We start from the raw sequence: 27,979 nt of genomic DNA on the forward strand, positions 1-27,979 counted from the left end.
CACAGCATCTGATGTGACAAGCATTCACTATTCCTCCCCTCCTCCTAAACTTTTCACCTCTCGTCTGTGACAAAAAATATTTCTGGAAATAAAGAGTCAGTAAGCGTGTTTCAGTCAGTGTGTGTTTCAATAAACAAAAAATGAACCAGCTAACACTTCTTTTTCTGAGACCCATCAGCAGCAGGGCTGAATAAACGGGAGATGAGGAGACCTTTCTGGCTGCAGCAGCCTGGGGCAGGCTGTCCCAGTGCCACTGTGTCACTGGGGCGGCAGGAGCTGCCTGAGGGTCCCCAGGGCCAGGGCTCTTGCACTGGGCTGGGGAGAGGGGATGGCACAGAGGGGCTGCAGACCCCTCAGAACATCCCGGGGAGGAGGACACAGGGGCCCACTGACTGCCTTTGCCTTGTGCCCAAATGCCCCCCGTCTCTGGGGCTGACCCTCCTCTGCCCCCCAGCAGCTGTGGTGCCCTTCAGAGGGGCTGTGGCTGTGGAGTGAGTGCCCAGAGCTCTGCAGCACCCTGGGGCAGGCTCTGCTGTTGGGCCAGCGCAGACTGGGCTGGGATGGAGAGAGGGCAGGGGAGGTGGCAGAGCTTGGAGGGAGCTGGGCTGGGCTGGAAAGTGCCCAGGAGGAAAAATCCTCGGAGTGCAGCTTGTACCGTGTGCCCATGCGGGGTGAGGACTCACACCAGAGTGTTTGTGGTGCAGAGCCAGGGCTTGTGGAATTGGTGTCCGTCTCCAGGGTTTGGTAGTGGTGGGGCTGAAGGCATGGGCCTCTGTGAGAACAGACCAGGGGCTGCTTCCGTGCCAGACAGAGCTGGTTCCAGACGGCTCCAAAAGAAACCCACCGCTGGCCAAAACTGAGCCCATCAACGAGGATGGTGGAACCTCTGTGAGAGTGTATTTAAGAAAGGACACAAGGGCTCGAGTGGGAGAGGAGTGAGGGAAAAACCAGTGTGAGAAACAGCCCTGCAAACACCAGGGTGAGTGAAGAAGGAGGGAGAGGAGGTGCTCCAGGTGCCAGAGCAGATGGTCTCCTGCAGCCTGTGGAGAATACCACAGTAGAGCAGGTATTTCCCTGCAGCCTAAGGAGAGGAGCACAGCGGAGGAGGTAATCCCTGCACTTGGTGGAGGACCCAACACTGGAGAGGTTGGATATTTCCTGAAAGAATTTCAGCTTGAGGAGAGCCCATGCTGTAGCAGGTTTATCTCGAAAGACTGTAGCCAGTAAGAGGGACCCCATGGGAAAAGTGTTAGGAGGAAGGAGCAGCAGAGAGGAATTGTTATGGACTGACCAGGACCCCCATTCCCCATCGCCCTGCACTTCTCAGGGGGAAGGAGGGAGAGGAGCTGGGAATGAAGCTGAGAAAGTTCAACAAGGAAAAAAATGGGTGGGAGGAGGCTTTCCAGGTGATAAGGTCTTCCATCGGTCCTATGCTTCTTTGACCCTCAGCCTTTGCAGTTGCACATGCCTGGCCTGCCCACTTACCTTCACTCCTGTCCCCTTTGTAGGAGGCCCACACACATCTTGGCACGCCCAGCGCAACGTGGCCTCCACCAAAGCTGGAGCCCACCTGGCCTTGGAGGCAGGGAGGGGCCCGGTCCCCTCTGTCCGGGGCTGGGCACAGCTTTTCCCTGGGAACCTCCCTGAGGAGCACTCCTCGTCTGTGTCAGCCTGGGGCCCGGCAGGGGTGGCCCAGGGACAAGGGCTGCTGGGGCAGGGCTGAAGGAGCTCAGCTGGGAGAGCGTTAGACTGAAGATCTAAAGGTGCCTGGTTCAGCCCTGGGCTTCAGCAGTAATTTTTCTCCCTCTGCTTTTTGCAGAGCCCGTCTGCCACCTTCCAGCCTGCCCCAGCCCTGCTTGCTCCTTCACCTCTTGCCAGAGCACTGTCCCTGCCCTGGACCTGCACGTCTGCGGCTTAGAAGGAGCCTTCCTCCAGCCCCACAAGTCCCCAGCCTGCCCCTGGGCAGGACTCTCCACTCAGGGCTGCTTTGGGGTGGTCTCCAGCTGTGCCTCCTTCCCTGCTCCACAGGATCGGGATGTGTCCTCTGCGGGGTCTCTGCACGACCCAGTTCCTCTCCTCTTTGTCATGCTCAAGGGTGCAGAGTCTGTTCCCCTCCTCAGGCGCCTCCTGCACCTTGTCTTCAGTTCCCAGAGCAGAGGCCAGTGGACCAATAGTCCCAGGGAGAGGCACTCCCTGGAGCTGCGGCCTGAATGGCAGCATCCTTCCCCCGGGGGGGTGTTGCAGTGGGACCTCTGATGTGCCCAGGACAGCTGACAAAGCCACGCTGAGGATCACCCACCGGAGTGCATGGCCATCAGTATTGTTTAGCCACACGCTGTCCTGAGCAGAATTTCTTGGCCCCCTTTGCCCCCCTGCTCCAATGACTGCTAACACACCAATATGCTCCTCTCTGGGCATCAGCCCCATGGAGATGGACACCTGCCCTTCACCCCACCTCCTGGGATGCTGCGGGGCAGAGGGGTGCAGGAGGAGGCCCGCTACATGGATGAGGGCATGTGAGCTTTCTGCCCCCATGTTGCCCCATCGCACACCCTGGGGTGCCATCAGAGCCTGGGGGCACCTCACCCCAGGGAGGGCATGTCCCTCACCCTGTTGTACTTCTCCTCCTGTGCCGCTGTGCACAGATGTGGCACACAGGGGGGTTGCCCTTGCCCTGGGGGGCAGAGGAGGCTCAGGAGTTTTCTCCTCTCCGTTGGCCCTGGAGGGGGCTAGAGCGTGGGAGCAGCACCTGCAGCCAGAGCCTCCTTCTGCCCCATCGCTCTTCAGAGACGCTGGAGGGGCAGTGCTCTGCAGTGCAGCCCTGTGCCAGGATCAGGCCCCGGGGAGAGGCCGTGCGGACTTCCCCCATCTCAGGAGGGATCAAGTGCTGTTTGCTGCAGAGGGTCCCTGGGCACCCAGGGGACAACGGGGCTGTGCTTGTCACAGACCCCTCATGGGAGGAGAGTGTCTCCTGCTGGGAAGGCTCCAGAGGGTGTAGCTCAGTGGCAGAGCGCCCACTTTGCATGTGGGAGATCCTGGCTTCCATCCCCAGCATCTCCAAGGGGCTTCTTCCCTGAATGCCCAGCCTCAGGGAAAGGCTGGAGCTGGAGCCTCTGGTCCTCTGCAGGCACTGTGGGCCTGCCCTGCCCAGCCAGGGTCTGGCTGTGGGGTGAGGAGGGCTGTGTGCGCTGCCTCCTTGGAGCCCCCTCTCAGGAGAGAGGCAGGCAGCTGTGCTGGACCTGAGCTCAGCTCACTGCCCTGCACCACACACCCACCCGAGACATACCCCTTCCCCACCGCCATGTCTTTGGGCTCTGGTTTCCTCCAGCCACCCTCGGGGAGACACTAAAACACCTGGGCAGGCAAGCACAGCTCTGGCTCAAAGGCTTTTAATAAGAACTGATATGGGGGCCCCTGTGTAAAAACAGGGGAATCAAAATCGAGGAAACCCCTGGCAGATTCTGCTGCCCATGGGAAAAGGGAGAGGGTTCCCTGGTGCTCATCGCTCTCCCAGCTGCACAGACCTCTCCTCCCTCCTGGCTGCCCCCAGCTGCACTGCAGGGACGGGCTCTCCTGGCCCGGGGCTCAGGGACCGTTGTGCACTGAGCTCCAGTGTCACAGCCTCTGTGTCCTCAGGGGGATGTGCCACAGACACCTCTTCAGCATCGTCATAGCCCGTGCTCTCTGGGGACAGGGACCAGCCATCCCCCTCAGCTCCAGGGGCACCAGCACCTCTCTGGGAGAGCAGGTTTGGCCCTGCAAGAAGCAAGGCAGGCCATTGCATGTTCACCCCATGGGGTGCCTCTCCTGGGCTGTACATCACCTTTCTCCCTTCTCCTCACCAGTCCTGAGACTTTCAGCTCCCTCTCCCACCCACGGTACCCCAGAAGAAACTCCTGGGGCAGGTTCCCCCATCCCAGCACATTGGGCTCTCGTTGTGACAGCGAATCATCCAACGCCAGGGATGCCACCCCAGGAACCAGCAGCACTTTCTTTCCTTCTCACCTCCAGGGGTATCCGTTGGTCCAGATCCTTCCTCTGCCACCCTGGGCATTTCCCAGTCTTCCTGCCCAGGGGAAGGATCCTCCCCAGGGTCAGAAACCTCCCTGGCATCATCATAGCCATCAGCTGGGTCACCTCCAGGCAGGACAGGGACGTCTGAAAGGAGAGGAGAGCTGGTGTCAGTGAGAAGATGCGTTCTGCAGAGCAGAGGATGGGAGGATGCGCAGGGACGTGGGGCTCCGACATCGGTGTTTGCAGCCCCACAGGAGATCCCGCCCGTCATCCCAGCTCCGAGGGTGACGCTCAGTGACACTGCTGTCCATCACATGTCTGCAGGGAGGAGACATCCACCCCTTCCTGCCCCCCATTACCTGGTGCTGGCCATGGACCATCCTCCTCCTCGCTGTCCCCAGGGTAGGGCTGCAGCTTGCTCAGGGACCCCTCTGAATAGGAGCCTGGAGAGAGGCCCAGCGGGTGTTAGGGGAGTGCGTTCTGCGGACCCAGCTTGTGCTCAGTGCTGCTGGGGACGTGGGACCCACAGAGCCACGGCTGCACGGGGACGAGGGCTCAGGATTCTCCCTGCTGCCCTGGGACAAAGCCCATCTCCAAGGGCCTGCCAGAGCTGCCCTGGGACAGCCCCTTCCCTCACCCCTCAGGTGTCCCCCAGGGTGCAGGGACAGGCAGAGAGGGGCTCTCCCCAAATGGGACGCGCAGAGCAGGTGGGGGGAATGCTTCTCTCCTAGGCCCAGGACATGGGTGCTCCCCACACAGATCCAACAGCCCCACAACCGCACGAACCATGGGTTAGGGGGCTGCAGGGCTCAACCCTGGGTGGCAGCCAGGGGAAAGAGCACTCAATGAGGGACGCACACCAACCTGAGCCGCTGAACCTTGCCTGCTTCTGCCATGCTGTGCTGGAACCGATCTCCTCATACACGGCCTCAGGGAAGGGCTCCTGAGCTCTCTCAGAGCCTGTGGACAGAGGCAGGGCTGGCCCAGGGATGGTCAGAGAGGGGATGGGATCCCGCAGAGAGCACACACTCTTGTCCCCCCAGCTCTGCCTCTCCCGCTCACTGACACCCCACGGCACTCCTGGCCTTGCCAGCAGGCATCTTCCCCTGGGAAGGGACCCACCTCTGCGCCCAGCCCTGGCGCTTCGCACTTGCCCGGCCAGGAGGGCCAGGAGCAGGCAGACAAGGGCTCCCAGGATGATGCACATGATGACGGGCAATGAGACTCTCCCGCTGCCGGTCAGACGGCCCCGGGTGGGATCTGCATGGCAGGAACACAGAAAGGGCAGCACCAGGCCTGGGAGAGGTGAGGGGCCGGCACACCCCAGTCCTGACCCCCATTACATACCAGGTTTCAGGGATAAGGGATGGGGAAGCTCCCACCTGGCTGGGTGAATGACAGCCCTCCCCAGCCTCCCGCCCCACCGCTACCCCGCTGCCTCCTCCTGGGAGTTTCACAGCCCAGCAAGGAGCCCCTTCCCTCCGGCTGTGGGTCACAGCCTGGCCCCAAGAAGACCCAGCGCTGGTGGGGAGGACGGGTTACCTGCTGGAGGGGTTGGTGCTGCCGTCCTGGGTGCATCTGCAGAGGAGGAGAAGGAGAGCTGGGCTGAGAGGGTGGGGGTGCAGGTAACAGGGAGCCTCCTCTCTGACACACCGTGTGTGTGTGTGTGTGTGCGCACGTGTGCATGTGCAGACATCCCTGCCACATCCCACCCAAATCGCCCCTCCTGCACGACTGGTGAGCATGGCCAGGAAGGAGCGCAGGGCCCAGTGCAGGGACAGAGCCGGCAGCCCGGGAGGTGCCCCTGGGGGCTGCAGGGCCCTGCGGGCAGAAGCTGGAGGACACCCAGCCCCACAGAAGCTGCTGCCCACTCGGCAAAAGGCTCTCCTGCTCTGCAGGGATGGCCTTGCGCTCAGGAGCTCTGGAGCCATGATGGCACGCAATGGGGAAAAGGGCTCCCTGTGAGGTGTCGCAGCCCTGCCGCTCACCTGAGCAGATCAGGGCCGCGTCCTCCTTATGGCGGCAGGCACCGCTGTCCCCAGGCCGGGCCCAGCAGTCCTGCAGAGATGGCTCTGTGCCCCGGCACTCCACCTGCTCCAGCCAGATGGGGCCGCTCCCCTCCCCAAATGCAGCCTCGGCCAGGGCAGACACCGCAGGGCCACAGCCCAGCTGCCTGCATGCCACCTCGGCATCCCGCATGTCCCAAGAGTCGTCACACACCGTCCCCCAGGAGCCGCGGTGCCACACCTCCACTCGGCCAGAGCACCCCTTCTCCCCTCCCACAGCACGAATCTTCTCCCTGTCTGGAGAAGGCAGAGAGCTCCCAGGGCCGCGGGACAGCAGGCAGAGCCCTGCCAGGAGAGAGGGGCATGCAGAGGAGCAGCTACCTGTGCAGCTCGGGGTGCTGGGGCACGCAGCCATTGGGGCCGGGGGTGTTTCTGGCTGACTCCCTGCAGAGGGAAACGCTGTGGTGAAGGGGCTGCTGCAGGGGGGCGTGCAGCAGAGAGCGGGGCTCAGCTCAGCTCATGCCAATCATACCATCAGCTGAACCCTGGTCATTCCGGGGACACACACGGAAACGTGGGGGACCCTGACTGCTCAGCCCCAAAGGGACCCTGGGTCACAGAGCAGCAGGAGGGTGTCCATGGAAGGGACACTCCTCGGAGCCCTGGCTGTTCCCTTCTGGGACCTTGCCTCGAGAAACCTCTGCCTCAACCAGGCGAAGCTGGGAGCCCAGCTGGCAACCGCTGGTGAATGTGTGGGGCTCCAGGAGAGGAAGTCCCATTTTTGGTACCAGCAGGACAAGTGTCTGGCATGGAAACGAAAGGCCCCTGCAGGCCCAGGAATTTGACCATGCCCAGCCAGGAGCAGGAATGCAGGGGATGCTGGTGCCCGGCTAGCTCAGAATTACCCTTGCAGGTGATGTGGGTCTCCTCTCGCAGGTCGTCGCATGACTGCGGGTGCCAGGGAGCGGAGGGACACTGCCAGAAGGAGCTGTTTCTCTCCCCACACTCCACACGATCCAGCCAGGCCGTGCCAGACAGCCTGCCGTAGGGCCATTGTGTTTCCAGGGACCCGCTGTCCCCGCAGCCCAGCTCCTTGCATGCCAGCGACACAGTTTCAGGAGTCATGGAGTTGGAGCAAACGCTCCCCCACGCCCCATTGTAGAAAACCTGCAGGCGCCCGGAGCAGTTGGTGCCGTTCTCCAGCCTCAGGGCCATGAACTCTGGGAGGAAAGGCAGCGAGGGGGAACAGGCTGGGCTGGGGCTGGGGGAGCAGGGACACCCCTGCACCCGCCAGGCCCTCAGACAGGCAAAGGCACGTCCAGCAAGTCCCCCTTGCACCCACGGACAGAGAAATGTCCCTGATGGACAGACACCCCTGCCCTCCCTGCTGACCGTCAGGGACAGCAGAGCTCCCCAGGGACCCCCGGTGGGACTGAGGGCACCTGTGCATGGGTGTCCCCACGATGGCCTTTGTCAGGGGCTCAGAGCTGGCCAGGAACAGCCTCGGCCGTGTCCAGCTCTCCCCTCGTCCCAGCCTGCCTGGGCACTGGGCTCCCACCACAGCTCCCGGCACACACCTGAGCAGATGACTCCTGCGTCCTCTTTGTGCCCGCAGTCATGCTGCCCCCAGGACCCTGCCGGGCAGTCCCAGAGAGCAGCTTCGGCCCCGGAGCAGTTCACGCTCTCCAGCCAGATCTGAGCGGAGCCTTCCCCGAAGCGAGCGGAGCCAACCGCCTCCAGCGCCCCTCCGCAGCCCAGCTGGTGGCAAACGACGGCAGCATCAGACAGGTCCCAGCCGTCATCGCAGACGCTCCCCCAGCTGCCCTGGTAGTAGATCTCCACTCTCCCAGCGCAGCGCCCAGGCCCGTTCACCAGCCGCACCTGACGGCTCCCTGTAGCAGCAGGAAACCCCGGCTGCCGTCAAGGGCCGGCTGCCCACCCAGCCCAGAGCCTGGGGGGGCCGTGCAGCGCCACTCACCCCAGCAAACGACCCCCACGTCCTCGGCAATCCCTGCTTCCAGCGCACTCTCAGGCAGGGAGGTGTTGCAGAGGGTCAGGTTGGCCTCATGCCCTGCACACCGCACCCCTTGCAGCCCCACGGGACCCGTCCCTCTCTGAGCCTTCGGGGGGTTGTAGGCTGCCTCTGCCTCCCCGCACTGCAGCTGCCGGCACACCACGCTGGCCTCCTGCACGTCCCACTCCTCATCCAGGACTCTGCCCCACATCCCGTGCTGGAAGATCTCCACTCGCCCGTCGCACGGGCTTCCTCCACCCACCAGCCGCAGGGATGCGAAGCGAGCTGGGCCTGGGGAGAGCAGCCATGACACAGCCCTTGGCGGCATCAGGGAGCCCGGCAGCCTGCAGCACGTCTCCAGGCTCTGGCACCCTTGCAGGAGGGCCTTGGAGCTCGCCTGCCTGCCGCCAGCCCTCTGTGGGGACCTTCTGAGCCAGAGCCTTGCACTGCCACAGGGTCCCCTGCTTTGGGAGCATTTAAGAGGAAAACAGAGTAACCGAGTGTTTTCCTGCACTCACCTGAGCATATGACAGCAGCGTCGTTCTCATGGGAGCACGGCGAGGCCCCCAGGGAAGTCACTGGGCACTCTCCCAGGTGGGCTTCAGTCCCGTCACAGTGGAAGGAGTCTCTCCAGACAGGGCCGCTTCCTCTCCCAAAATGCCCTCCTTTAGGAATGGACTCAGCAAACCCACAGTTGAGGTGACGGCAGAGAACGTGGGCGTCCAAGAGGTCCCAGCGGGAGGCACAGAGGGTGCCCCAGGCCCCCTGCACATGGACCTCCACCCTCCCCTCACACGCCGTGCTGCCGTTCACCAGCCTGAACCCTGTGAACTCTGGACAGAGAAGGATGAGACAGGGCAGACTTGTGCTTTTCTCCCTTGGGTGGTGGAGTAGAGGGCAAATGGACACCCTGCCTTTCTCCTCCTTCTGCACCATTTTAGGGCTGCAGGCAAACATTCAAGGTCAGGTTTAACGGGGCTCTGAGCAACCTGATCTAGTTGAAGAGGTCCCTGCTGGTTGCAGGCAAGTTGGACTAGATGACATTGTAAGGTCCCTTCCAACCCAAACCATTCTATGGTTCTGTGGTCACCCCTTCTGTCCTCACACCCAGCACAGCACAGTCCCGTCCCTGCTCCCCCATCATCGGCACACCCGCGGTGGTAACACCCTGCCCTGAGTCCTTACGTGTGCAGGTGACACCGGCAGCATTCGCGTGGGTGCAGGGCTGGTCCCTGGGGGACCCCGTGGGGCAGGAGCTGAGAAGGGATTCATTCCCCACACACTGCAGCTCTCTGTCCCACATGGGACCAGCCCCTTCTCCAAAGTGAGCTGCCCCGGGGACAGACAGGGCTGTGCCACACTGCAACTCTCTGCAGACCACGTCGGCAGCTTTGGGACCAAAGTCGGAGTCACAGACAGTTTTCCACTCGTTCCTATCATGGATCTCCACTCTTCCTGAGCAGGGGTTGTCCCCTCCAACCAGCCGGACAAATCCTGGAGTAACCAAAGAACCCTGTGAGTTCCCACAGCCCTCTGGCAGTTACATACCCATGTCCTACCTGGCCTGCAAGGTGGCTACAGGCAAAGAGCCCCACGACCCTCCCAGCAGCTCCCAGTGGGTGTTGATGGCACAAACACACCAGGGACCCCCTGCTGCTCCCCCAACATCATCACAGCACTCGTGGGCTGGCTTTTCTCCTAAACCCACAGCCACAGGAAGCGCTTAGAAAAACTGCTGCCCTCCTGGAGACCCTGGGCTACCTGGCACTGGCCCCAGGCACTGCAGCGCTTGAGCCCAAGGAGATGGGCTGAGGTTCTGCTGGCTGCTGCAGCCTGCTCTGCCCCACCAAGCTGAGAGCCAGGCTGAGGAACCCCTTGGAGCCACCAGAAATGGAGCCCATTGAGGCACTGCTATTAGATGGGACATGTCAGAGGGAGCAGATGTGGTGCAGCTGTACCTCCAGTCGCTGTCTCCACCAGCCCCCAGCTCCAGCACCTGCCTGGGGAGGGTCCTCAGCCAGGGCCAGAGAACACTGCCAGGGGTGCACATCCCTGGCCCCCAGCTGGGTAGAGGGCAGGAGAGGGGGCAGCGGAGCAGCCCTGGGCTGACACAAGCTCCCAGGGCAAGGAGAGCCAGAAAGTGCTGGCAAGTGCCCTTGGCACAGGGCAGGCAGGGGCTGGGGTAGGCAGGAGAGGCTGGGCAGCAGGTCAGCGCTGCCTGCACAGGGGTGTTTCCCTGTGGGCTCGCTCTCATGGGGTGGCTCTGGAAGGGGAATGAGGTGGCCATGAGCCACCCAGCTCTTCTGCCCAAGCCCAGGGCCCCTGCCCTCTGAGCAGCCCCTCTGCTTTCGGGGACTCATGTCTGCCAGGGGAGACAACCCAAAAGTCCCTGACCTCCTTGGGCCCAGGGTTGTGGGTGGCCACGTGAGCTGCTCTAAGTTCCCTTGCATGAGGGCACCATCTCCCAGCCCCAGGCGCTGACGGAGGGTGGGCTGAGACACATCAGGCGTCAGGCAGTGGCGGGTTCCCACTGGCTTTTCCTCAGGGACCGGGGAAACCAGCAATGACAGTCCCAGCTCAGCAGTGTGACCAGCCACACCAGGCCCTTCTCCAGTAATCCCTTGTTTCCTTGAGGGCACAGCCAGGTCCCTTCCCCCGTCCTGGTCACAAAGGTGGGGAACAGGCTGGCACCGTACCTGAACACGTCACTCCAGCATCCTCACTGTGATCACAGTATTGTCGAAAATCTTCTGTGTCTGTGCAATCAGACAGGGCTGACTTGGTGCCATGACACTCAACATCAGCCATCCAAATGGGGCCAGATCCTGGCCCAAAATGTCCGTACCGAGGAGCTTCAAGAGCAGACCCACAGCGCAGCTGCTTACAAACCACCGCAGCATTGTCCATGTCCCAGTTGTAGCCACACACAGTCCCCCACTGGCCCTGCTGTTTCACCTCCACTCTCCCAGCACAGCGTCCGCCACCATCCTCCAGCTTCACCTCTGCAGCCCCTTCGAACATCGACATGGGACCGCTCAGGAGAGCACCGAGCCCCAGAGTGCAGGTCTAGAAGGCCCCCCCCGCCCAGGCTGAGTCAGAAGCACCACGGTGGGAGGGTGGGAGTCCTCACCCCTCTAGGCTGTCCCTTGGCCAGTGTAGGGGTCCCTGCTCTCCCCACAGCCTGTGAAGGCTAGGGGTGCAGTACTCCAGCCCTTCTGCGATGGGCTATTCACCATAACACAGCCCTGGGAACCTCCTCCCACTCCCATGGCCCCCTCCCATGACCACCCACTCATTGTGCCCCCAGGCACTGCACAGGGAACCCGCTCCTCCCCAGCCCAACACCCCATAACAGCCCCATGCCCCCAGCCCCACACCTCCCCCTGCTGACCACCTGCCCTGGCACCACCCAAGCTCACACACCCCCAGGCCTTTCTGTGTCCTCATGAACACCAACATGATCCCAAGGATCCCCCCAACTCATGTCCCCTCCTGGCCCCTGGTGGCAGCCCAGCCCCTGTGCTTGGTGGGAGCCCCTGAGAAGGGAACTTCTCTACCACCTGTGGGTGCAGACAGTCCAGTCCCCCTCTCTCTGTGGGGCACAAACTGCCTTCCTGGTGTCAGGGCTCCCCTGGACCCTGGAGCCACAGCCAGCCTCAGGGGCACAGTACTGAGGAATAAGTCATCCCAAAAGGGTACCCCAGGATGGGTTGTCTTTAAATGCAGCCAGGCACAGGCTGCCCGAAATACTGGAGCTCTGGAAGTGGAGACACCCTCTCCCAGCCAAATGGACACAGGCAAAGGCACAGGGTCCATGGACTTGAGCTCCTCCTGACCCTCATCTCAGCGGCACTTGGAAAGAAACCCTCTTCCCAAAGGGCTCTTGATGACCCCACTGGTACCCGATGGCCCTGGGCTGTGGGAAAAGGGAGCCGGCACTTACCTCTGCAGAGCTGCACCCAGAGGAGCAGCCACAGCACCCGAGGGGACAGGAGTCCCTCCATTCCCATCCTGAGCCTCCTGCCCTGCTGGCACAGCCCTGCTCTTCCCCACTCCCTGTCACAACTCCTGGGGACTCACGGGGACGTCGATGATGGGAGGGTAATATATCTCTGCAGATGCCGACCCAGCTGCGGAAGGAGCCAATCGAAGCAGCAGCACCTTTTTAGACGTTATCGGGAGCTATCTCCCCTCCAACACAGCCCAGCCCGCCAATGAACTTCTCCAGCGCCGTTCATGACCATATATGAGGGACATATATGTCCCGCTGCCGGTGTCATGGTTGCTATGGTGGCGGATCATCATGGGACAAGCTCGGTGTGCCGGGGAATTTGGTTAGTCACCCCTTGCACCCTGCTGTGGGCCTGGAAGCACTGAGCATCTCCTGCACCGGGCTCATCCAAGAAGCCACGAGGCAAGTGTCCAGCTGCCCCCAAGCTGCGGTGACCATGGAGCGGGGACTGCACCAGGGTCTGCGTCAGGATGGGGAGGAAACAGCCCCTGCCCCTGCTACGGACCTCACTGTGCTGGGAGCAGCAGCTGGGAGAGGTCTTCATCCAGGGCAAGGGCTCCATCCCAGGAGTGTTGGCTTGTCCGTCCCTCCCTGCAGACCCCCACAGTGAGTCCCTCGCAGGAGCTGCAGCTGGATCATGTCCCTGCCCTGGCAGCAGACGGGAAGCCCAGAGGCTCAGACGTGTCCCTGACTCTCAGTGTGTCACCCAGGGGCCGTTATTCCCCGCGGGCGGAGCGGGAGCTGGAGCCTGCAGGTGCACAAACCACAGCCCACGTGGCCTCGCCGCGCTCCCCCCGCTCCCCCCGCAGCGCCCGGGCAGGAAGTCTGTGGTTTCCTCCTGGCGCCGTGCCCAGGCACATCCCTGGGGTACCCCCGAGCCACCCCCACCCCGACTGCTCCAGCCAGGGCCGCAGGGGCTGCTCCTTCGGCCTCGCAGACACGGGGACGGGCAGCTCCCAGCCCCCATCATGCCCCTGTCATGCACACGGCCGCTCTGCACCGAGCCCCACGGGCACGGGGTGACATTGGTGATGTGACCTCACATCCTTCCTACTGCCAAAGCTGTGTGTTCGTGGGTTATACTGACGGTGACCTCACACTCTCCTACTTCTGCTGCCGTGTGCTCATGAGTGGTACCGACAGTGACCTCACGTCCCTCCTGCTGCCACCACCCTGTGCTCAGGGGTTACAGTGACCATGACCTCACACCCTCCTGCTGCTGCTGCTGCGTGCTCAGGAGTCCCGCTGTCACAAGTGTGTGCGTGTTGTGTACAGGCTTCTGATGACGACGGTTCTTCCAAAAAGCCATATTGGGGTGGGGTCCAAGTATTATTTTAATGGCATCAGAAGCGGCCACACAAGCCATATGCCTGCTCCTTGCCCAAAAGCTACACAGGCAGCGGTGAAATCACAAGAGCGACATTCCCAAGTCACGTTCCTGCTCCTGGCCTATCAGGTATTCAGACACCAATGACCTCACAAACACCTACATAAACTACTGCTTGGCTCCCAACCTGTCATCTACTCGGGCACCCGTGACACCACAACACCCTGCACCACCCATGTTCCTGCTCCTGCCCTACCAGGTACGCGGGCAGCAGTGACTTCACCAGCTCCTACACAACCCATGGGCCTCTTCCTGGCCTGTCAGCTGAGCAGTCACAGGTGACCTTGCAAAAACCTACACAAGATGGGGGCTTAGTCCTGGCCTACCAGCTTCTCAGGCACCTGGGACCTCAAAATACACAGCACAAGACACGTTTCTCCCGGGCTCCTCAGGCACCAGTGACATCGCAGAGACATCCACAAGCCAGGTGACAGCTCCTGGCCTCTCGTCTGCGCAGGCACCAGTGACCTCACAGGCACCTACACAATCCCTAGGCCTGTTCCTGGCCCACTGGCTACTCAGGCGTGAGCGACCTCATAAGCACAGACACAGGGCGTGGGCCTGCTCCTGGCCTGTTAGGTGTCCAGACATGAAGGATCTCACCAAACCTACACGAGCCGTGGGTCAGCTCGTGGCCTGTCAGCTGAGCAGGACCTCACAAGTGCGTATCTGCCCGTTTGCCACGTACTTGCCGGTGAGGGACTCAGGCTGCAGTGACCTCACAGGCACCTACACGGGCTGTGCACCTGGGCCTGCCTTATCAGCTACTCAGCCAAGAGTGACATCCCAAGGACAAGCCCGAGCCACGTGTCTCCTATCAGCTACACCAGCACCAGGGACCTCACCAGCCCCTACAGGAGCCCTGGCCTTGCTCCTGCTCTATCAGCTACTCAGGCACCAGAGACCTGACCCCCACATCTCCCCCTGCTTGCTGTCTGCTCACCTCTGAGATACGACTCCTCACAAGCTCCTACACAGACCAGAAGCCTCCTCTTGGCCTGTTGGCTACTCAGGCAGCAGCTCCTCACAAGCACATACCAACCTATTTGCTGCGTGCTCGTCTTTTGGGGGGACCCAAGCCAGTACTGACCCCCCCTCTCCGTCACTTGCTCACCCCTCCTAGAAGGGGGCCGTAGCCCCTGGGCATGTTCCAGCGTGTCCGTGCCCCACCACCTTTCGGGCACCCCTCCGCCCTCTTGAATTCCCCCCAGCCCACCCTGTCAGGGCTTGTTCTGCAGCCTGGTAAGGTGGGGGACCCCCACCCGGCCTTTTCCTTCTGCTTCCATTCACATTTAAACTCTAATTCTTCACTACACTAAATCATACTGAAGAAGGATTTATTCAGTTCAAAACTATAGCTCCAATTCAAATTTATAGTTATGCAAACTTTAGAAACAAAAATTATTAATTTAATTTCTATATGTTTATTAATGTTTACCTATGTAGAAATCTATACACATATACATAAGAATATATATAAAAAGAATGTGTGTATTATTAAAAAACTAAATTCATTAGTAGAATTATACACTTCCTTTCATAGATATATAAAATATATGATTATATTGTCTATAAATTTTCTATTTTTATATCCAAACAAGGCAGGCGGCCCATCCCAGGGGCTGCCTGAGAACACGCGGGTGTGACGGTGTCAGGAAATGGCCGTTAGCCAATCACGGAGCTGAGTGATCTTTAACCAAATAGCAGCTCCCTGCCAGGGAATGGCGGCATCTCGGCATAAAATGGCGGACAAACCACAATGGCGGCCCCCATTGGACCCTTCCGGGTCCAATGCACTTCCGTGTCCATCCAGCCAGGGTGGCCGGTGCTGGCAGCCAATCAGAAGAGAGCAGAGGCCCGGTAGAGGAGAGGGGGCAGGACTTCCGCCGGAAGCTGGTGGGTGGGGCAGCTGTCAGGCCGAGTGGCCATCAAGAAGAAGGTGCAGGGCCCCAAACCTGAGGCAAAGGCTCAGGGAGGCAGCGATGGGAACCAAAGGTGGTCAGTCACGCTGAGGGATGGAGGTGTGTGAGAGGGGGAGTGTTTATTCCAGCAAGGTCATCTGCGCGGGGACCTTGTTAATGGGGAAACAGGGAGAAAAAAGGGGAAAGCAGAAGCAGAGTGCACTGAGCCACAAACTTGAGAAAAGAACCATGGAGTCGCTGGCAAGAAAGAACTTTTGCCAGTCCCAGGAATTGGTGGGCCATCAAGAAAGTCCAGGTGGCACCTCCAGGAAGATCAAGTGGCCGTTTGAAATGAGAACGTTGTGAGTCAGAGGGAGCCTGGTCTGGGAGGGATGCGGGAATGAATAGAGCTGTGCAAAGCCCTGAGGGACATGCAGCGGAAGGGGGAGCAGGGAGGAACCAAGAGGGGGGAGGCAGAACACGGTGTAAAAGAGGCCAGTTGCATGTCAGACTGGATTGACCGGGAAAGGGATGGAGATTTTAGGAAGAGAGAAGGGCCAGGGGCTGCTGGTGTGTTTGGAACCCACAGGGAAACGGCTGTGAAATGCTTCATAGGATTTGGGGTGTGTTCCTCTAAAGAAGTTGTCATGGTCAGTGGCCCAGCTGAAGTGCCTCTGTACCAACGCACGCAGCCTGGGGAACAAAGGGGAGGAGCTGAGCACCCTTGTGCAGCTGGAATCCTCACGGCTGGGGTTTGCTACAGGCCACCCGAGCAAGAGGAGCCTTTTGACGAAGTGTTCTTACTTCACCTCCAGGAAGCACCACACTCAGAGGCTGAGATCTACTGGGGGACTCCAGTCACCCTGGCAGCTGCTGGAAGAGCGTCCCATGAAGCTGTAATCAGTGCAGGAGACTCATGGAGTGTGTTGACGAAGGGATTGAGGGCAGCCCTGCAGAGAAGGGCGTGAGGATGCTGGGGCTGGAGTAACTGAACATGAACTGGCAATGTGCGCTGGCAGCCCCAAACCATTTTGTGGTTCTATGATTCGATGTCTCTATGACCTACACCCAAGGGAGCACATGCCAGTGGTGGTTACCCAGCGGATGTTACTCCAAACCTGAAGTGATCTGAGGAAACTGAGTTTACCACAACAGGACACTCCTAGGAGTAGCTGCTGGCACTTGTGCTCCCTCAAATTCATCTCATCACGCACATGAAATGTGTATTCCTAAGTCTGTGATGCAAGAACAAACTTCTGATGCAGTCATTTTGTGTCCCTCCATGGAGGGACAGACCAGCTCTCTGAGCTGAGGTGAGTGGCTGTTGCTGCAGCTGTGAGGGGCTGGTTGGTGATGATTACCCTGGGGCAGGTTCCCCGGGGTGTCCAGGGACTGTGGCACAGAGCAGGTCCTGCTCTGCTGGTCCTTCCTGTCTCTCCAGAAGGCCTGGCTGTGTGAGAACACTGCTGTGTGCACCCAGCCTTCACACTCACACAGCTGAGCTCTGCACTGGTGTTTTCCTCTCCCGAGCACTTCCCAGCTCAGCCCAGGCAAAGCCAAAGCTGTGTGTGTAAGCAAAGCAAAATAAAGCATTCATTCACTGCTTGATTTTCTGCTGCCGCCTTTATTTTGTTTGAAGTATAGAGGGAGTCTGCTTTTCATGTACATCATTGGGATGCTCAAAAAGAGAGCTTAGGAATAATATTATCACAAGCCTAAAATAAGAGGAAGAGAGAAAAAAGAGAAACAGTGAAAGAGAGAAAGAGAGAAGAGAAAGCAAGGAATATAGGAAGGAAAAAAGAAGAAAGAGAAAGAAAGGAAGGAAGGAAGGAAGGAAGGAAGGAAGGAAGGAAGGAAGGAAGGAGGAAAGAAAGAAACAAAGAAAGAAAGAGAAAATACAGAAAGAAGGGAAAAAGAAAGAAAGAAAGAAAGAAAGAAAGAAAGAAAGAAAGAAAGAAAGAAAGAAAGAAAGAAAGAAAGAAAGAAAGAAAGAAAGAAAGAAAGAAAGAAAGAAAGAAAGAAAGAAGGAAGGAAAGAAAGAGAAAAAAGAAAAGAAGAAAGAAATAAGAAAAGAAGGAAGGAAGGAAGAAAGAAGGAAACAAAGGAAGACTGTAAAAAGGTTATGAACAAAAGGTTGTCCTGCTGGTTTCTGTGAATATTGCAGTATATTGCAATAGTTTCCTCAGGGCATCCCTGAGTTCCTGGTTCCTCATGCTGTAGATGAGGGGGTTCACTGTTGGAGGCACCACCGAGTACAGAAATAACACCACTACGTCTAGATCTGTGGAGGAGATGGAGGTGGGCTTCAGGTAGGCAAACGTGGCAGTGCTGAGAAACTGTGAGACCATGGCCAGGTGAGGGAGGCACGTGGAAAAGGCTTTCTGCTGTCCCTGCTGTGAGGGCATCCTCAGCACAGCCCTGAAGATCAACACATAGGACACCACAATGAAAACAAAACACACAAAAGAAAAAAAGATACTAAAAGAAAGAAGACAGACTTCTCTGAGGTAGTCTGATTGTGAGCAGGAGAGCTTGAGGATCTGGGGGATTTCACAGAAGAACTGGTCTAGGCCATTGCCTTGGCAGAGAGGTATTGAAAATGTATTGGCCATGTGCAGCAGAGCAGTGAGAAAGCCACTGCCCCAGGCAGCTGCTGCCATGTGGACACAAGCTCTGCTGCCCTGGAGGGACCCATAGTGCAGGGGTTTGCAGATGGCAACGTAGCAGTCGTAGGCCATGACGGTCAGAAGGGAAAATTCTGCTGAGATAAAGAAGGCAAAGAAGAAGTCCTGGGCAGCACATCCCGAGAAGGAGATGGCCCTGGTGTCCCAGGGGGAATTGGCCATGGCTTTGGGCAGAGTGGTGGAGATGCAGCCCAGGTCGAGGAGGGCGAGGTTGAGGAGGAAGAAGTACATGGGGGTGTGGAGGCGGTGGTCACAGGCTACAGCAGTGATGATGAGGCCATTGCCCAGGAGGGCAGCCAGGTAGATGCCCAGGAAGAGACAGAAGTGCAAGAGCTGCAGCTCCCGCGTGTCTGCGAATGCCAGGAGGAGGAAGTGGGTGATGGAGCTGCCGTTGGACATCGGATCCCTTTGTTCCCGAGGTACTGCCAAAGGAGGAAAGCACACTCACAAGTCAGGACAGCTCTGAGAAAATCTCTTCCCAATGCCTGCCCTTCCAAACCCAACCCCAAAAAACACCCTTTGCCTGTGTCCTTTTTTGCGGGAGCTTTCTGCATTGCCCTTGTTGGAGCTCTCATTGTTGCTGGCCAAGTGTGCCGTGAGGAGCAGAACTCTGCTTGTGGGCTCCCAAGGAGTCATCCCTGCTGCACAGCAGTGGGGACTGGGGAAAGGGGTTACAGCTTCTGCCATTCACTAGTTACCTCATCTGTGATCCACTTGTAACGCAGAGGAGCTGCTCAGCATATTCCTGCAGGAAAACCTCAAGGAAACTCCTGGTTGTCCTCAAACTGCAGTGACATGAGCAGAGCCAGCTCACTCCTCAGCCTTGTCGGGGGGGAAAGACCACGCAGCTCTTCACTCACTGCCCCCCGACCCCTGCAGAGGGATAGGGAGAAGAGGGAGAAAAAGGAATAAAAATCTCATGGGTTGAGATACAGACAGTTTGATAGACCAGTAACGGGAAAGAAACTAACAATCATTGCAAAAGAATGTAGGAAACCAGGAGTGATGCAGTACAATTGCTTACCACCCGATGCCCATCCCGAGCAGCGAACACGGATTCCTGCCACCTGGCCAACCCCCATTTCTATACTGAGCAGGACCAGTCCAAGGCATTTTATTGACCTCTCTGGTGGTTTTGGTGCTGAGCCCATGAAGCTCAGACCCAGGGGAAGCTGATGAAACCTCTCCAGAAGTCAACGTCAGATGCAGACTCCAAAGTTTCTTGGAGCGTTAATGGGTCCCACTGAGGGCCATTACTGCCAAAGGCTCCTGGGGACTCGTTCGAGGGAAAACTGGAGGCAGTGAGGGCAGGTAGGCAAAGGCAATGGAGAGGTGTCTCTGACGCTGGCTAATGCTGAATGTGTGAGAGGAAGGCAAAGGGCCAAGCCCTGGCCTCCAGCCCCTGGGAAGGGAGATCCTGCCCCACAAGCACAGCTCAGGGCTCTTCCTGGGGCATTGTGATGGGAGGACGTGCAATGCCAAGGGCAGAAAGACAGAATGACGGCTCCCGGGTGGGGAAGAGGAGGCGCTAAGGCCCTAGTGCTGTAAGGATAAGGTGTCTTCTGGTAGCCTTGGTGGCACAGACAACAGCCACAGCCAAGAGGAGAAAGACATAAGCACTGTTGGGGGCTTTCAGCCTTGCCAACTCCCTTGATCGTCTCCACCACAGGCTGTGCTATGGTGTCCCACATCTGTTCCTCTTCCCCTGCAGGCTGCAGACATCCCCCCTGCTTCCCCGTCTTGCTCTCCCCTCAGCATCTCACTGCCTTTACTCATCTCTCTCCATCGTCCTTGGCTGTTGCTGAAACACAACGCCTTGGGCTGATCCCGACTCCCTCTGGGTGATCTGTTGCAGCACAGCGCTGCCCTTGCAGTGGCATTTCTTTCTCCTGCTGTCCAGTCTGTTTCTTTCTCCTGCTGTTTCCCACCAAAGAAAAGATCCATCATCTCACAAACAACCCTTCAACCAGGTTCAGGCCATTCCAATAGTGCCCAGAGCCTCCCTGCCACTGGGCCAGAGAAGCCCAGGTCCCTCAGCCTCTCCACCAAGCACATGTGCACTGGGCCCTAAAGGCCATCTTGGCAGACCTCCTCTGGACACTCTCCAGGTCCTCTCCACTTCTCCAAAATGGGGAGCCGCACACTGGGACACAGCTGTGTGCGTTGGGCCACAGCAGTGCTGAGTCAAAGGGGAAGGTGACTCAAGTTGCCTGGGGGGCACACGCTCCTCCTCCTGCAGCCCCGTAGGCAGCCGGCCTTGTTCATAGTGAGCGTGCACCACTGGCTCATGAGGCGTCCCTCAGGGTGCCCAGCCCCGTCTCCGCAGGGTCACTGCTCAGCACATCAGGTCCCAGCCTGTCCTGCTGCATTGGGGTTATTCTTCCCCGGGATGCAGGACTGGCCACTTCTCCTTGAAAGACTTGAAGACGTTTCTGTTGGCCAAATCCCAGCGTTTCTCCATCTGCCCCTGGACTCAAGCTCCATTTGGTCAGCTGTTAATGTTTGTGTGCAGATGGTCACCCTGATGCTTGTTCCCCAGGGCTTGGTATTGGGGCCAGTTCACTTTAAGATCTTTATCAATGATCTGGACGAGGGGATTGAGTGCACCCTCAGTAAGTTTGCAGACGACAGCAAGTTGGGTGGGAGTGTCGACCTGCTTGAGGGTAGGAACACACTGCAGAGGGATCTGGAGAGTCTGGATCAATGGTCCAAAGCCAGTGGTATGAGGTTCAACAAGGCCAAGTGCCAGGTCTTGCACTTGGGTCACACTAACCCCATGCAGCGTTACAAGCCTGGGGAGGAGCGGCTGGAGAGGAGCATTATATGGAGCAGTTGAGAGAGCCGGAATTGTTTAGCCTGTTGAAAAGGAGGCTGAGGGGAGACCTTCTCACTCTCTACAACTCCCAGAAAGGAGGTTGTAGAGAGGTAGGGATCGGTCTCTTCTCCCAAGTAAGAGGCGATAGGACAAAAGGAAACGGCCTCAAGTTGTGCCAGGGGAAGTTTAGGCAGGATAATAGGAAACATTTTTACACTGGAGGGGTTATTAACAATTGGAACAGGCTGCCCAGGAAGTTTTTGAGGAACCATCGCTTGAGGTATTTAAAAGATGGGCAGACATAGTGCTTAGAGATACGGTGTAGTGATGGCTTTTGTCAGAGTTAGGTTGATGGTTGGACTAGGTGATCTGAAAGGTCCTTTCCAACCAAGACAATTCTATGATTCTATTCAACTTTCATGCCCTTTTCCGCTCTTTTTCCATCTCAAGTTCTTCTCTTGGATCATCCTCATCCCCTCCCATACAAAGAGCCAACTCTTTTTCACTGTTTCCTTGTTGGCCCTTCCCTTGGTGTTTCTGAGATGGTGACAGTGGCACTTTCCACCTTCCTCATGACGTCCATGACACTAGTAACCCCTTTTCTTACCTCTGCTGTCCTACAGCTACTCTAGTTGCCTCGTTAGAGGAACCACGACTCAGCATGAGCCATCTGCACATGCAATTTAAATGCTGACGTGCTGGAGCTTCAGTGCACAGGGACCTTGAGACACCTGGGGATGTGGCCAACACAAACCTCCTCAAGTTTTTCAAGGAGAAGGGGCAAAGTGGGAGAGGACGAGGTGAGGAGTGAGTCTGAGGAGAGGGCCTGGGCATTTTGAGGGATGCCATATGAGCCTCTGGTAAAGGCTCAGCACCATTAAGGCCAGCTGCATATGGGGTGGTGTTAGAATGGCCGTGGCCATCCAAAGAAGGGGAGTTATTGTCCCCCTCGACTCAGGACTGGTGTGGCCACATCTGCCCTCATAGTATCCCAGAATGGTTTTGGTTTGAAGGGACCTTGAAAGATCACCTTGTCCAATCCCTGTTTTTTAGGGACATCTGCGATCAGGATGCTCAAAGCCCCACCATACCTGACCCTGAACACCGCCAATGATGGGGAATCCAGAACTTCTCTGGGCAACGTTTTCCAGTGTCTCACCACACCCATTGTGAAAAATTTCCTCCCTATGTCCAGTCTAAATCCACCCTCCTTCACTGTAAAGCCATTGACCCTTGTCCTGTCATTACTGGCCCTGGCAAAATCTCTCTCTCTCTCCTCTATAAGCCTCCCTCATAGGTTAAAAGGCCACAAGAAGGTCTCCTTGGTGCTTTTTTGTTTCCAGGCTCAACAACTTCAACTCTCTCAGTTTCTCTTCCTAGGAGAGGTCTTCCAGCCTTCCAATGATTTTTGGTGATCCTTCCCTTGACCCTCTCTAACAGTTCCAAGTTTTCTTGTGCTGGGTCCCCTAGAACTGGACGCAGCATTCCAGATGAAATCGTATGAGATGGCAGTAGAGACGGGGAATCCCCTCCCTCCACCTGCTGGCCACGCTTCTGTAGATGCAGCCCAGGCTATGATTGGCTTTCTGGGCTGCTGTCCTGGTTCCGGCAGGGATAGGGTTAATTCTCTCCAGGACACAGGCTGTTCTAACAGATGGAGCCCAGAGCCATGGATGAAATGAACTCAAGGGACACTTTGGAGGGATGGCCCATAGACTCAGGGCACTATATCTGCATGAATATATACGTATATATATACATGACAGGGGAAAGTGGTGGCAATTCATTGGAACCTGTAAGATGTGGGCATGGCATGGATGGTCTGGAATAAGGGGTGGATAATGTCCTGGTTGCGGCGGGGACAGGGTTACTTCTCCCCAGGACACAGGTATTCCATGCCATGTGAGCCATGCCCACCCTGAGCTGCTGGGGGAGGGGGCAGGACATCTCCGTTTGGAGCGGGCTGGGGCATCCCGGGTCCGGTTGGGGAGCGTGGGTTCCGTAATCGTGTTTGTACATTCCTCTGTCCGTGTGATTGTTGTTGTTTTCTTGTTCCCTTTGCTGTTCTGTGAAACTGTCTTTGTCTCAACCCAAGAGTCTTGCCTTTTTTCTTCCGATTCTTCCCGTATTGGGAAGGCCCGAGCGAGCGGCACGTGGTTCTTCATTGCCCTCTGAGTCTAAAACACACCATGGGAGCACTGGGACCATACTGGGAGCACTGGGAGTAACCAGAAAGTGATACTGGGAGCACTGGGAGGAGTGAGGGAGTCATACTGGGAGCACTGGACAGCACTGGGAGCACTGGGGGGAGTCAGGGGGTCATACTGGAAGCACTGGGACCACACTGGGAACACTGTGGGGGTCAGGGAGTCATCCTGGGAGCACTGGGACCTCACTGGGAGCACTGGGGGGAGTCAGGGTGTCGTACTGGGAGCACTGGGACAGCACTGGGAGCACTGGGGGGAGTCAGGGGGTCATACTGGGAGCACTGGGACCACACTGGGAGCACTGGGGGGAGTGAGGGGGTCATCCTGGGAGCACTGGGACCTCACTGGGAGCACTGCGGGTAGTCAGTGTGTCGTACTGGGAGCACTGGGACCGCACTGGGAGTACTGGGTTGAGTAGTGGGGGTCATACTGGGAGCACTGGGAGCACCCTGGGAGCACTGGGGGGAGTGAGGGTGTTATACTGGGAGCACTGGGACAACACTGTGAGCACGGCGGGGAGTAAGGGCGTTGACCTGGGAGCACTAGGGGGAGTGAGGGAGTCATACTGGGAGCACTGTGACAGCACTGGGAGCACTGGAGGAGTCAGGGCGTCGAACTGGGAGGACTGGGAGCACCCTGGGAGCACTGCGGGGAGTCAGGGGGTCATACTGGGAGCACTGGGACCGCACTGGGACCGCTCTATGCTGGTCCATACTGGGATTATTGGCCCGTACTGGGATGACTGGTCCGCACTGGGCCGTACTCCATCTCCCATCATCCCCTGCGCCGGAAGTGGGCGCGGTTTCCGGCCGCGGTGGGCGTTGCCCTGTGACGCGCGGCAGCATGGCGGAGCTGGGGTCGCCGCGGGAGGTCGCGCAGGTCGGTTCGCCCGGGGACACCTTGGGGACACCCTGGGGGGGGGACGGGACACCGCTGAGACTCTCCCGGGACCCCCCGGCCCCCACCCGCCCGTGGGCGGCCCCCGCTACCGGGTCGCGCTCATCGCTCGGTCCCCCCCCGCCATGTCCGCGTGATCCCGCACCCGCTTCCGGGTCCCGCCACGGTTCTGGGTCTCCCCCCCATCCGAGGGTGCCCCCCCACTTTCTGGCTGCCCCCCCCGAATATCTGGGTGCCTCCCCCCATCTCTGTGTGCCCCCCCCAGTCTCTGGGTACCCCCTCCCCATCTCTGGCGTCCCCCTTCAGTTTCTGGGTGCCCCCCCATGGGTGACAGCCCCCCCAGTCTCTGGGTGACTCCTCCCCATGGGGCCCCCCCAGTCTCTGGGTGCCCTTCCCACCTCTGCTCCCCCCCTCCATGGGTGGTGCTCCCTCCCCCCCCAGTCTCTGGGTGCCCCCATGAGTGACACTCCCCACACCTCTGGCTCCCCACCCCATGGGGGCACACACTGCCTAATCTGGGTCCCCCCATCGTATCTGGGTGTCCCCCAAGGGTGACACCCCCCCCATACTCTGGGCACCCCCCCTCCCCACCTCTGGGTGCCCTCCCCAACCCATGTGTACTGTCCCCCCGCAATGTCCGGGTGCCCCCCCTTGCCCAGGTGTCCTCTCTCATCTGGGTTTCACCACCACCACCCTCCCCCCGGGTGCCGCCACCCCTGGGTGCAGCCCCCCCATGCCCCCCCAGGAGGAGCTGCCGCCCCACGCCCTCCCCCGTCTCTGTCCTTCCTGGTGCCCGAACCCGAGGACCTGGAGGACCGTGACACCCGCCACAAGGTGGGTGTGGGCACGGGGGGTGCAGGCAGGAGAGGGTCCAGGCAGGCGGGCGGCGGGCAGGAGGGGGTGCAGGCAGATGGTGGGGGCAGGCAGGACCTCCCCCGACCTCCAGCTGTGGCAGGAGAAGCTGCAGCAGGAGCTGGAGTTCCTGGAGGCGCACGTCAAGGAGGAGCAGAAGAACCTGAAGAAGGAGCTCCCGTCCCTCCTGCTGCCACCCCTGTGTGCGCAGGGGTTACAGTGACCGTGACCTCGCGCCCTCCTGCTGCTGCTGCTGCGTGCTCAGGAGTCCCGCTGTCACACGCGTGTGTGTGCTGTGTCCGGGCTTCTGCTGACGATGGTTCTTCCAAAAAGCCATACTGGGGTGGGGTCCAAGTATTATTTTAGTGGCATCATCTACTCAGGCACCCGTGACACCCCCCATGTTCCTGCTCCTGCCCTACCAGGTACGTGGCCAGCAGTGACTTCACCAGCTCCTACACAACCCATGGGCCTCTTCCTGGCCTGTCAGCTCAGCGGTCACAGGTGACCTTGCAAACACCTACACAAGATGGGGGCTTAGTCCTGGCCTACCAGCTTCTCAGGCACCTGGGACCTCAAAACACCCAACACAAGACATGTTTCTCCTGGGCTCCTCAGGCACCAGTGACATCGCAGAGACATCCACCAGCCAGGTGACAGCTCCTGGCCTCTCGTCTGCGCAGGCACCAGTGACCTCACAGGCACCTACACAATCCCTAGGCCTGTTCCTGGCCCACTGGCTACTCGGGCGTGAGTGACCTCATAAGCACAGACGCAGGGCGTGGGCCTGCTCCTGGCCTGTCAGGTGTCCAGACATGAAGGATCTCACCAAACCTACACGAGCTGTGGGTCAGCTCATGGCCTGTCAGCTGAGCGGGACCTCACAAGTCCTTGATTTCCATTTTTATTAACTCATTTGTGTTACTCATCCCGTTTGTGTCCCAGAGGTCAAAATCCACCTTTTTGGGTGCAAATTGAAGGTAAGTGTCCATTTCATAGAATCATAGAATCATAGGGTTGGAAGGGACCTCTGGAGATCATCTAGTCCAACCCCCCTGCCAGAGCAGGGTCACCTAGAGCAGGTTACACAGGAACATGTCCAGGCGGGTTTTGAATGTCTCCAGAGTTGGAGACTCCACCACCTCTCTGGGCAGCCTGTTCCAGGCTCAGGGTAAAGAAGTTCCTCCTCATGTTTAGGTGGAACTTCCTATGTTCAAGTTTGTGCCCATTGCCTCTTGTCCTGTCCCCGGGCACCACTGAAAAGAGCCTGGCCCCATCCTCCTGACACCCACCCTTTAAGTATTTATAAGTGTTGATAAGGTCACCCCTCAGCCGTCTTTTTTCCAGACTGAAGAGACCCAAATCCCTCAGCCTTTCCTCATAAGAGAGGTGTTCCAGTCCCCCAATCATCTTTGTAGCCCTCTGCTGCACCCTTTCCAGCAGTTCCCTGTCCCTCTTGAACCGGGGAGCCCAGAACTGGACACAGTACTCCAGGTGCGGCCTCACCAAGGCAGAGTAGAGGGGGAGGATGACCTCCCTCGACCTGCTGGCCACGCTCTTCTTGATGCATCCCAGGATGCCATTGGCCTTTTTGGCCACAAGGGCACATTGCTGACTCATGGTCATCCTGTTGTCCACCAGGACTCCCAGGTCTCTTTCCACCTAGCTGCTCTCCAGCAGGTCAGCACCCAACCTGTACTGGTGCATGGGGTTGTTCCTTCCCAGGTGCAGCACCCGACACTTGTCCTGGTTGAATTTCCTAAGGTTTCTCTTTGCCCAGATCTCCAGCCTGTCCAGGTCTCTCTGTATGGCGGCACAGCCTTCCGGTGTGTCAGCCACCCCACCCAGCTTGGTGTCATCAGCAAACTTGCTGAGGGTGCACTCTATCCCCTCATCCAGGTCATTGATGAATATGTTGAAGAGGACTGGACCCAGTACTGACCCCTGGGGAACACCACTCGTCACTGGTCTCCAACTAGACTCTGTGCCCCTAATCACAACCCTCTGAGCTCTATCTTTCAACCAGTAAATTTAGTTTTAGGACCATCCCTACCCCACCCCAGAGGAGACCCCCCTCAGACCCATAGGGCCGCCCCATAGAGCTGCCCCAGCCCCACAGGGCCCCGCACCGTGATGGTGACCAGGATGGGTTTGGGGTTTGGGCGCAGGTTGGGGTCCAGGGAGAAGACGCAGAACTGCACTGGGGAGGTACGGGATTGTAGGAATGTATCTGAGAGAAAATGGCCATGTGAGCCAGCCTCCCTGCTGTGAGAGATTAGATTAAGGGCAAAACAGGTGGTAGAAGATGGAATTAGTACATGGGAAAAACGGGACTGAGAAGGCAGAAAACATGTTGTGCTAATGACTAAGCAATTTACTATGTGAATTCTTGTAACCAATCTGATGTGTGAATGAACTGCATGCACAGCGCGTGGACAGTGTAACTAGCTAATCAGAAATAAGCGAGTCACGTGTACAGCTACAACACAGGGTATAAAAGATGATGATCTGTGCTTAATAAATGGCTTCTGTTGATTCACATTGGATCGTCTGGAGTCCAGTTATTTCTCCTCAGATGGTGACCCCGACGTGATCCCGATCGGCGCTTGGCTTGAGCAACAGAACGCAAGGGGCGGAAGACCCAGAAGGAGATCCACCGTCTGGAGGATGGCTCAGCTGGACTGAGACTGGGCGGATTGGGCGGCAATCCGGAATAAACAGACAACGTGGCCACGGACACCCGGAGAGAGGTGAGCAGCCGGGGCAGGAGATGGGGCAACAAGTAACAAAAGAAGAAGGGGCTGTATTAAGACTTCTCCTGCATATCCTCTCTAAGAGAGGGGTGAAATACGATGAGCGTATGCTCCGAAGGTTGTTAATATGGTGCAGAGAGAACGGATTCACACCAGAGCCCCAGACAGCTTTTAAAGCAGAAATATGGGAGGCTGTTGGGAAAAAACTGTGGGAACTGATAAGTAAAGGAGACAAAGAGGCATCACCATTGGCGACGACATAGCAGTTGGTGTTATTGACCTTACAAGATATGAAGGCGGAGTGAGCCACAGCGGCCGGGGCTTTTGCAGCATTACAACCCACGGGAGGAGGATCGAACAGGCCAGGTCCAAAGGTTTGGGACGATCCCCTGCTGATCCCCTCTGCTCCACCTGAGGAAGTTCCAGAGAAAGAAGAA

The 27,979-nt window shown here is 58.3% G+C and overlaps 3 protein-coding genes across 3 annotated transcripts in view; all 3 read right to left on the reverse strand.

Moving 5' to 3' along the window:
• Nucleotides 1-6,728, reverse strand: part of LOC141736714 (antigen WC1.1-like) — a 34,682-nt gene extending 27,954 nt beyond the window's left edge. Inside the window, exons 1-4 of the mRNA XM_074571271.1 lie at nt 6,003-6,728; nt 5,557-5,592; nt 5,137-5,274; nt 2,610-2,674 (exon numbers count right to left, since the gene is read on the reverse strand). Coding sequence (XP_074427372.1) covers nt 2,610-2,674; nt 5,137-5,274; nt 5,557-5,592; nt 6,003-6,435 — 672 coding nt within the window. The 5' untranslated portion in view covers nt 6,436-6,728. The remainder of the gene's footprint in view (nt 1-2,609; nt 2,675-5,136; nt 5,275-5,556; nt 5,593-6,002) is intronic.
• LOC141736715 (scavenger receptor cysteine-rich type 1 protein M130-like) lies at nt 6,555-11,061 on the reverse strand. The gene is made up of 7 exons (XM_074571273.1): nt 10,731-11,061; nt 9,594-9,732; nt 8,553-8,911; nt 7,999-8,091; nt 7,598-7,912; nt 6,926-7,240; nt 6,555-6,565 (listed from the first exon to the last, which is right to left on the reverse strand). Exons 1-7 carry the CDS (start codon nt 11,059-11,061, stop codon nt 6,555-6,557), a joined length of 1,563 nt encoding a protein of 520 aa, XP_074427374.1.
• A 5,255-nt stretch (nt 11,062-16,316) lies between these two features.
• LOC141736655 (olfactory receptor 14J1-like) lies at nt 16,317-18,417 on the reverse strand. Its single transcript, XM_074571207.1, has one exon. It carries the CDS (start codon nt 18,415-18,417, stop codon nt 17,455-17,457), a length of 963 nt encoding a protein of 320 aa, XP_074427308.1. The 3' UTR covers nt 16,317-17,454.
• Between the last annotated feature and the right edge of the window lie 9,562 nt (nt 18,418-27,979).

The sequence above is a fragment of the Larus michahellis genome (assembly GCF_964199755.1).
Source record: "Larus michahellis chromosome W unlocalized genomic scaffold, bLarMic1.1 SUPER_W_unloc_1, whole genome shotgun sequence".
In the NCBI taxonomy this organism is placed as follows: Eukaryota; Metazoa; Chordata; class Aves; order Charadriiformes; family Laridae; genus Larus; species Larus michahellis.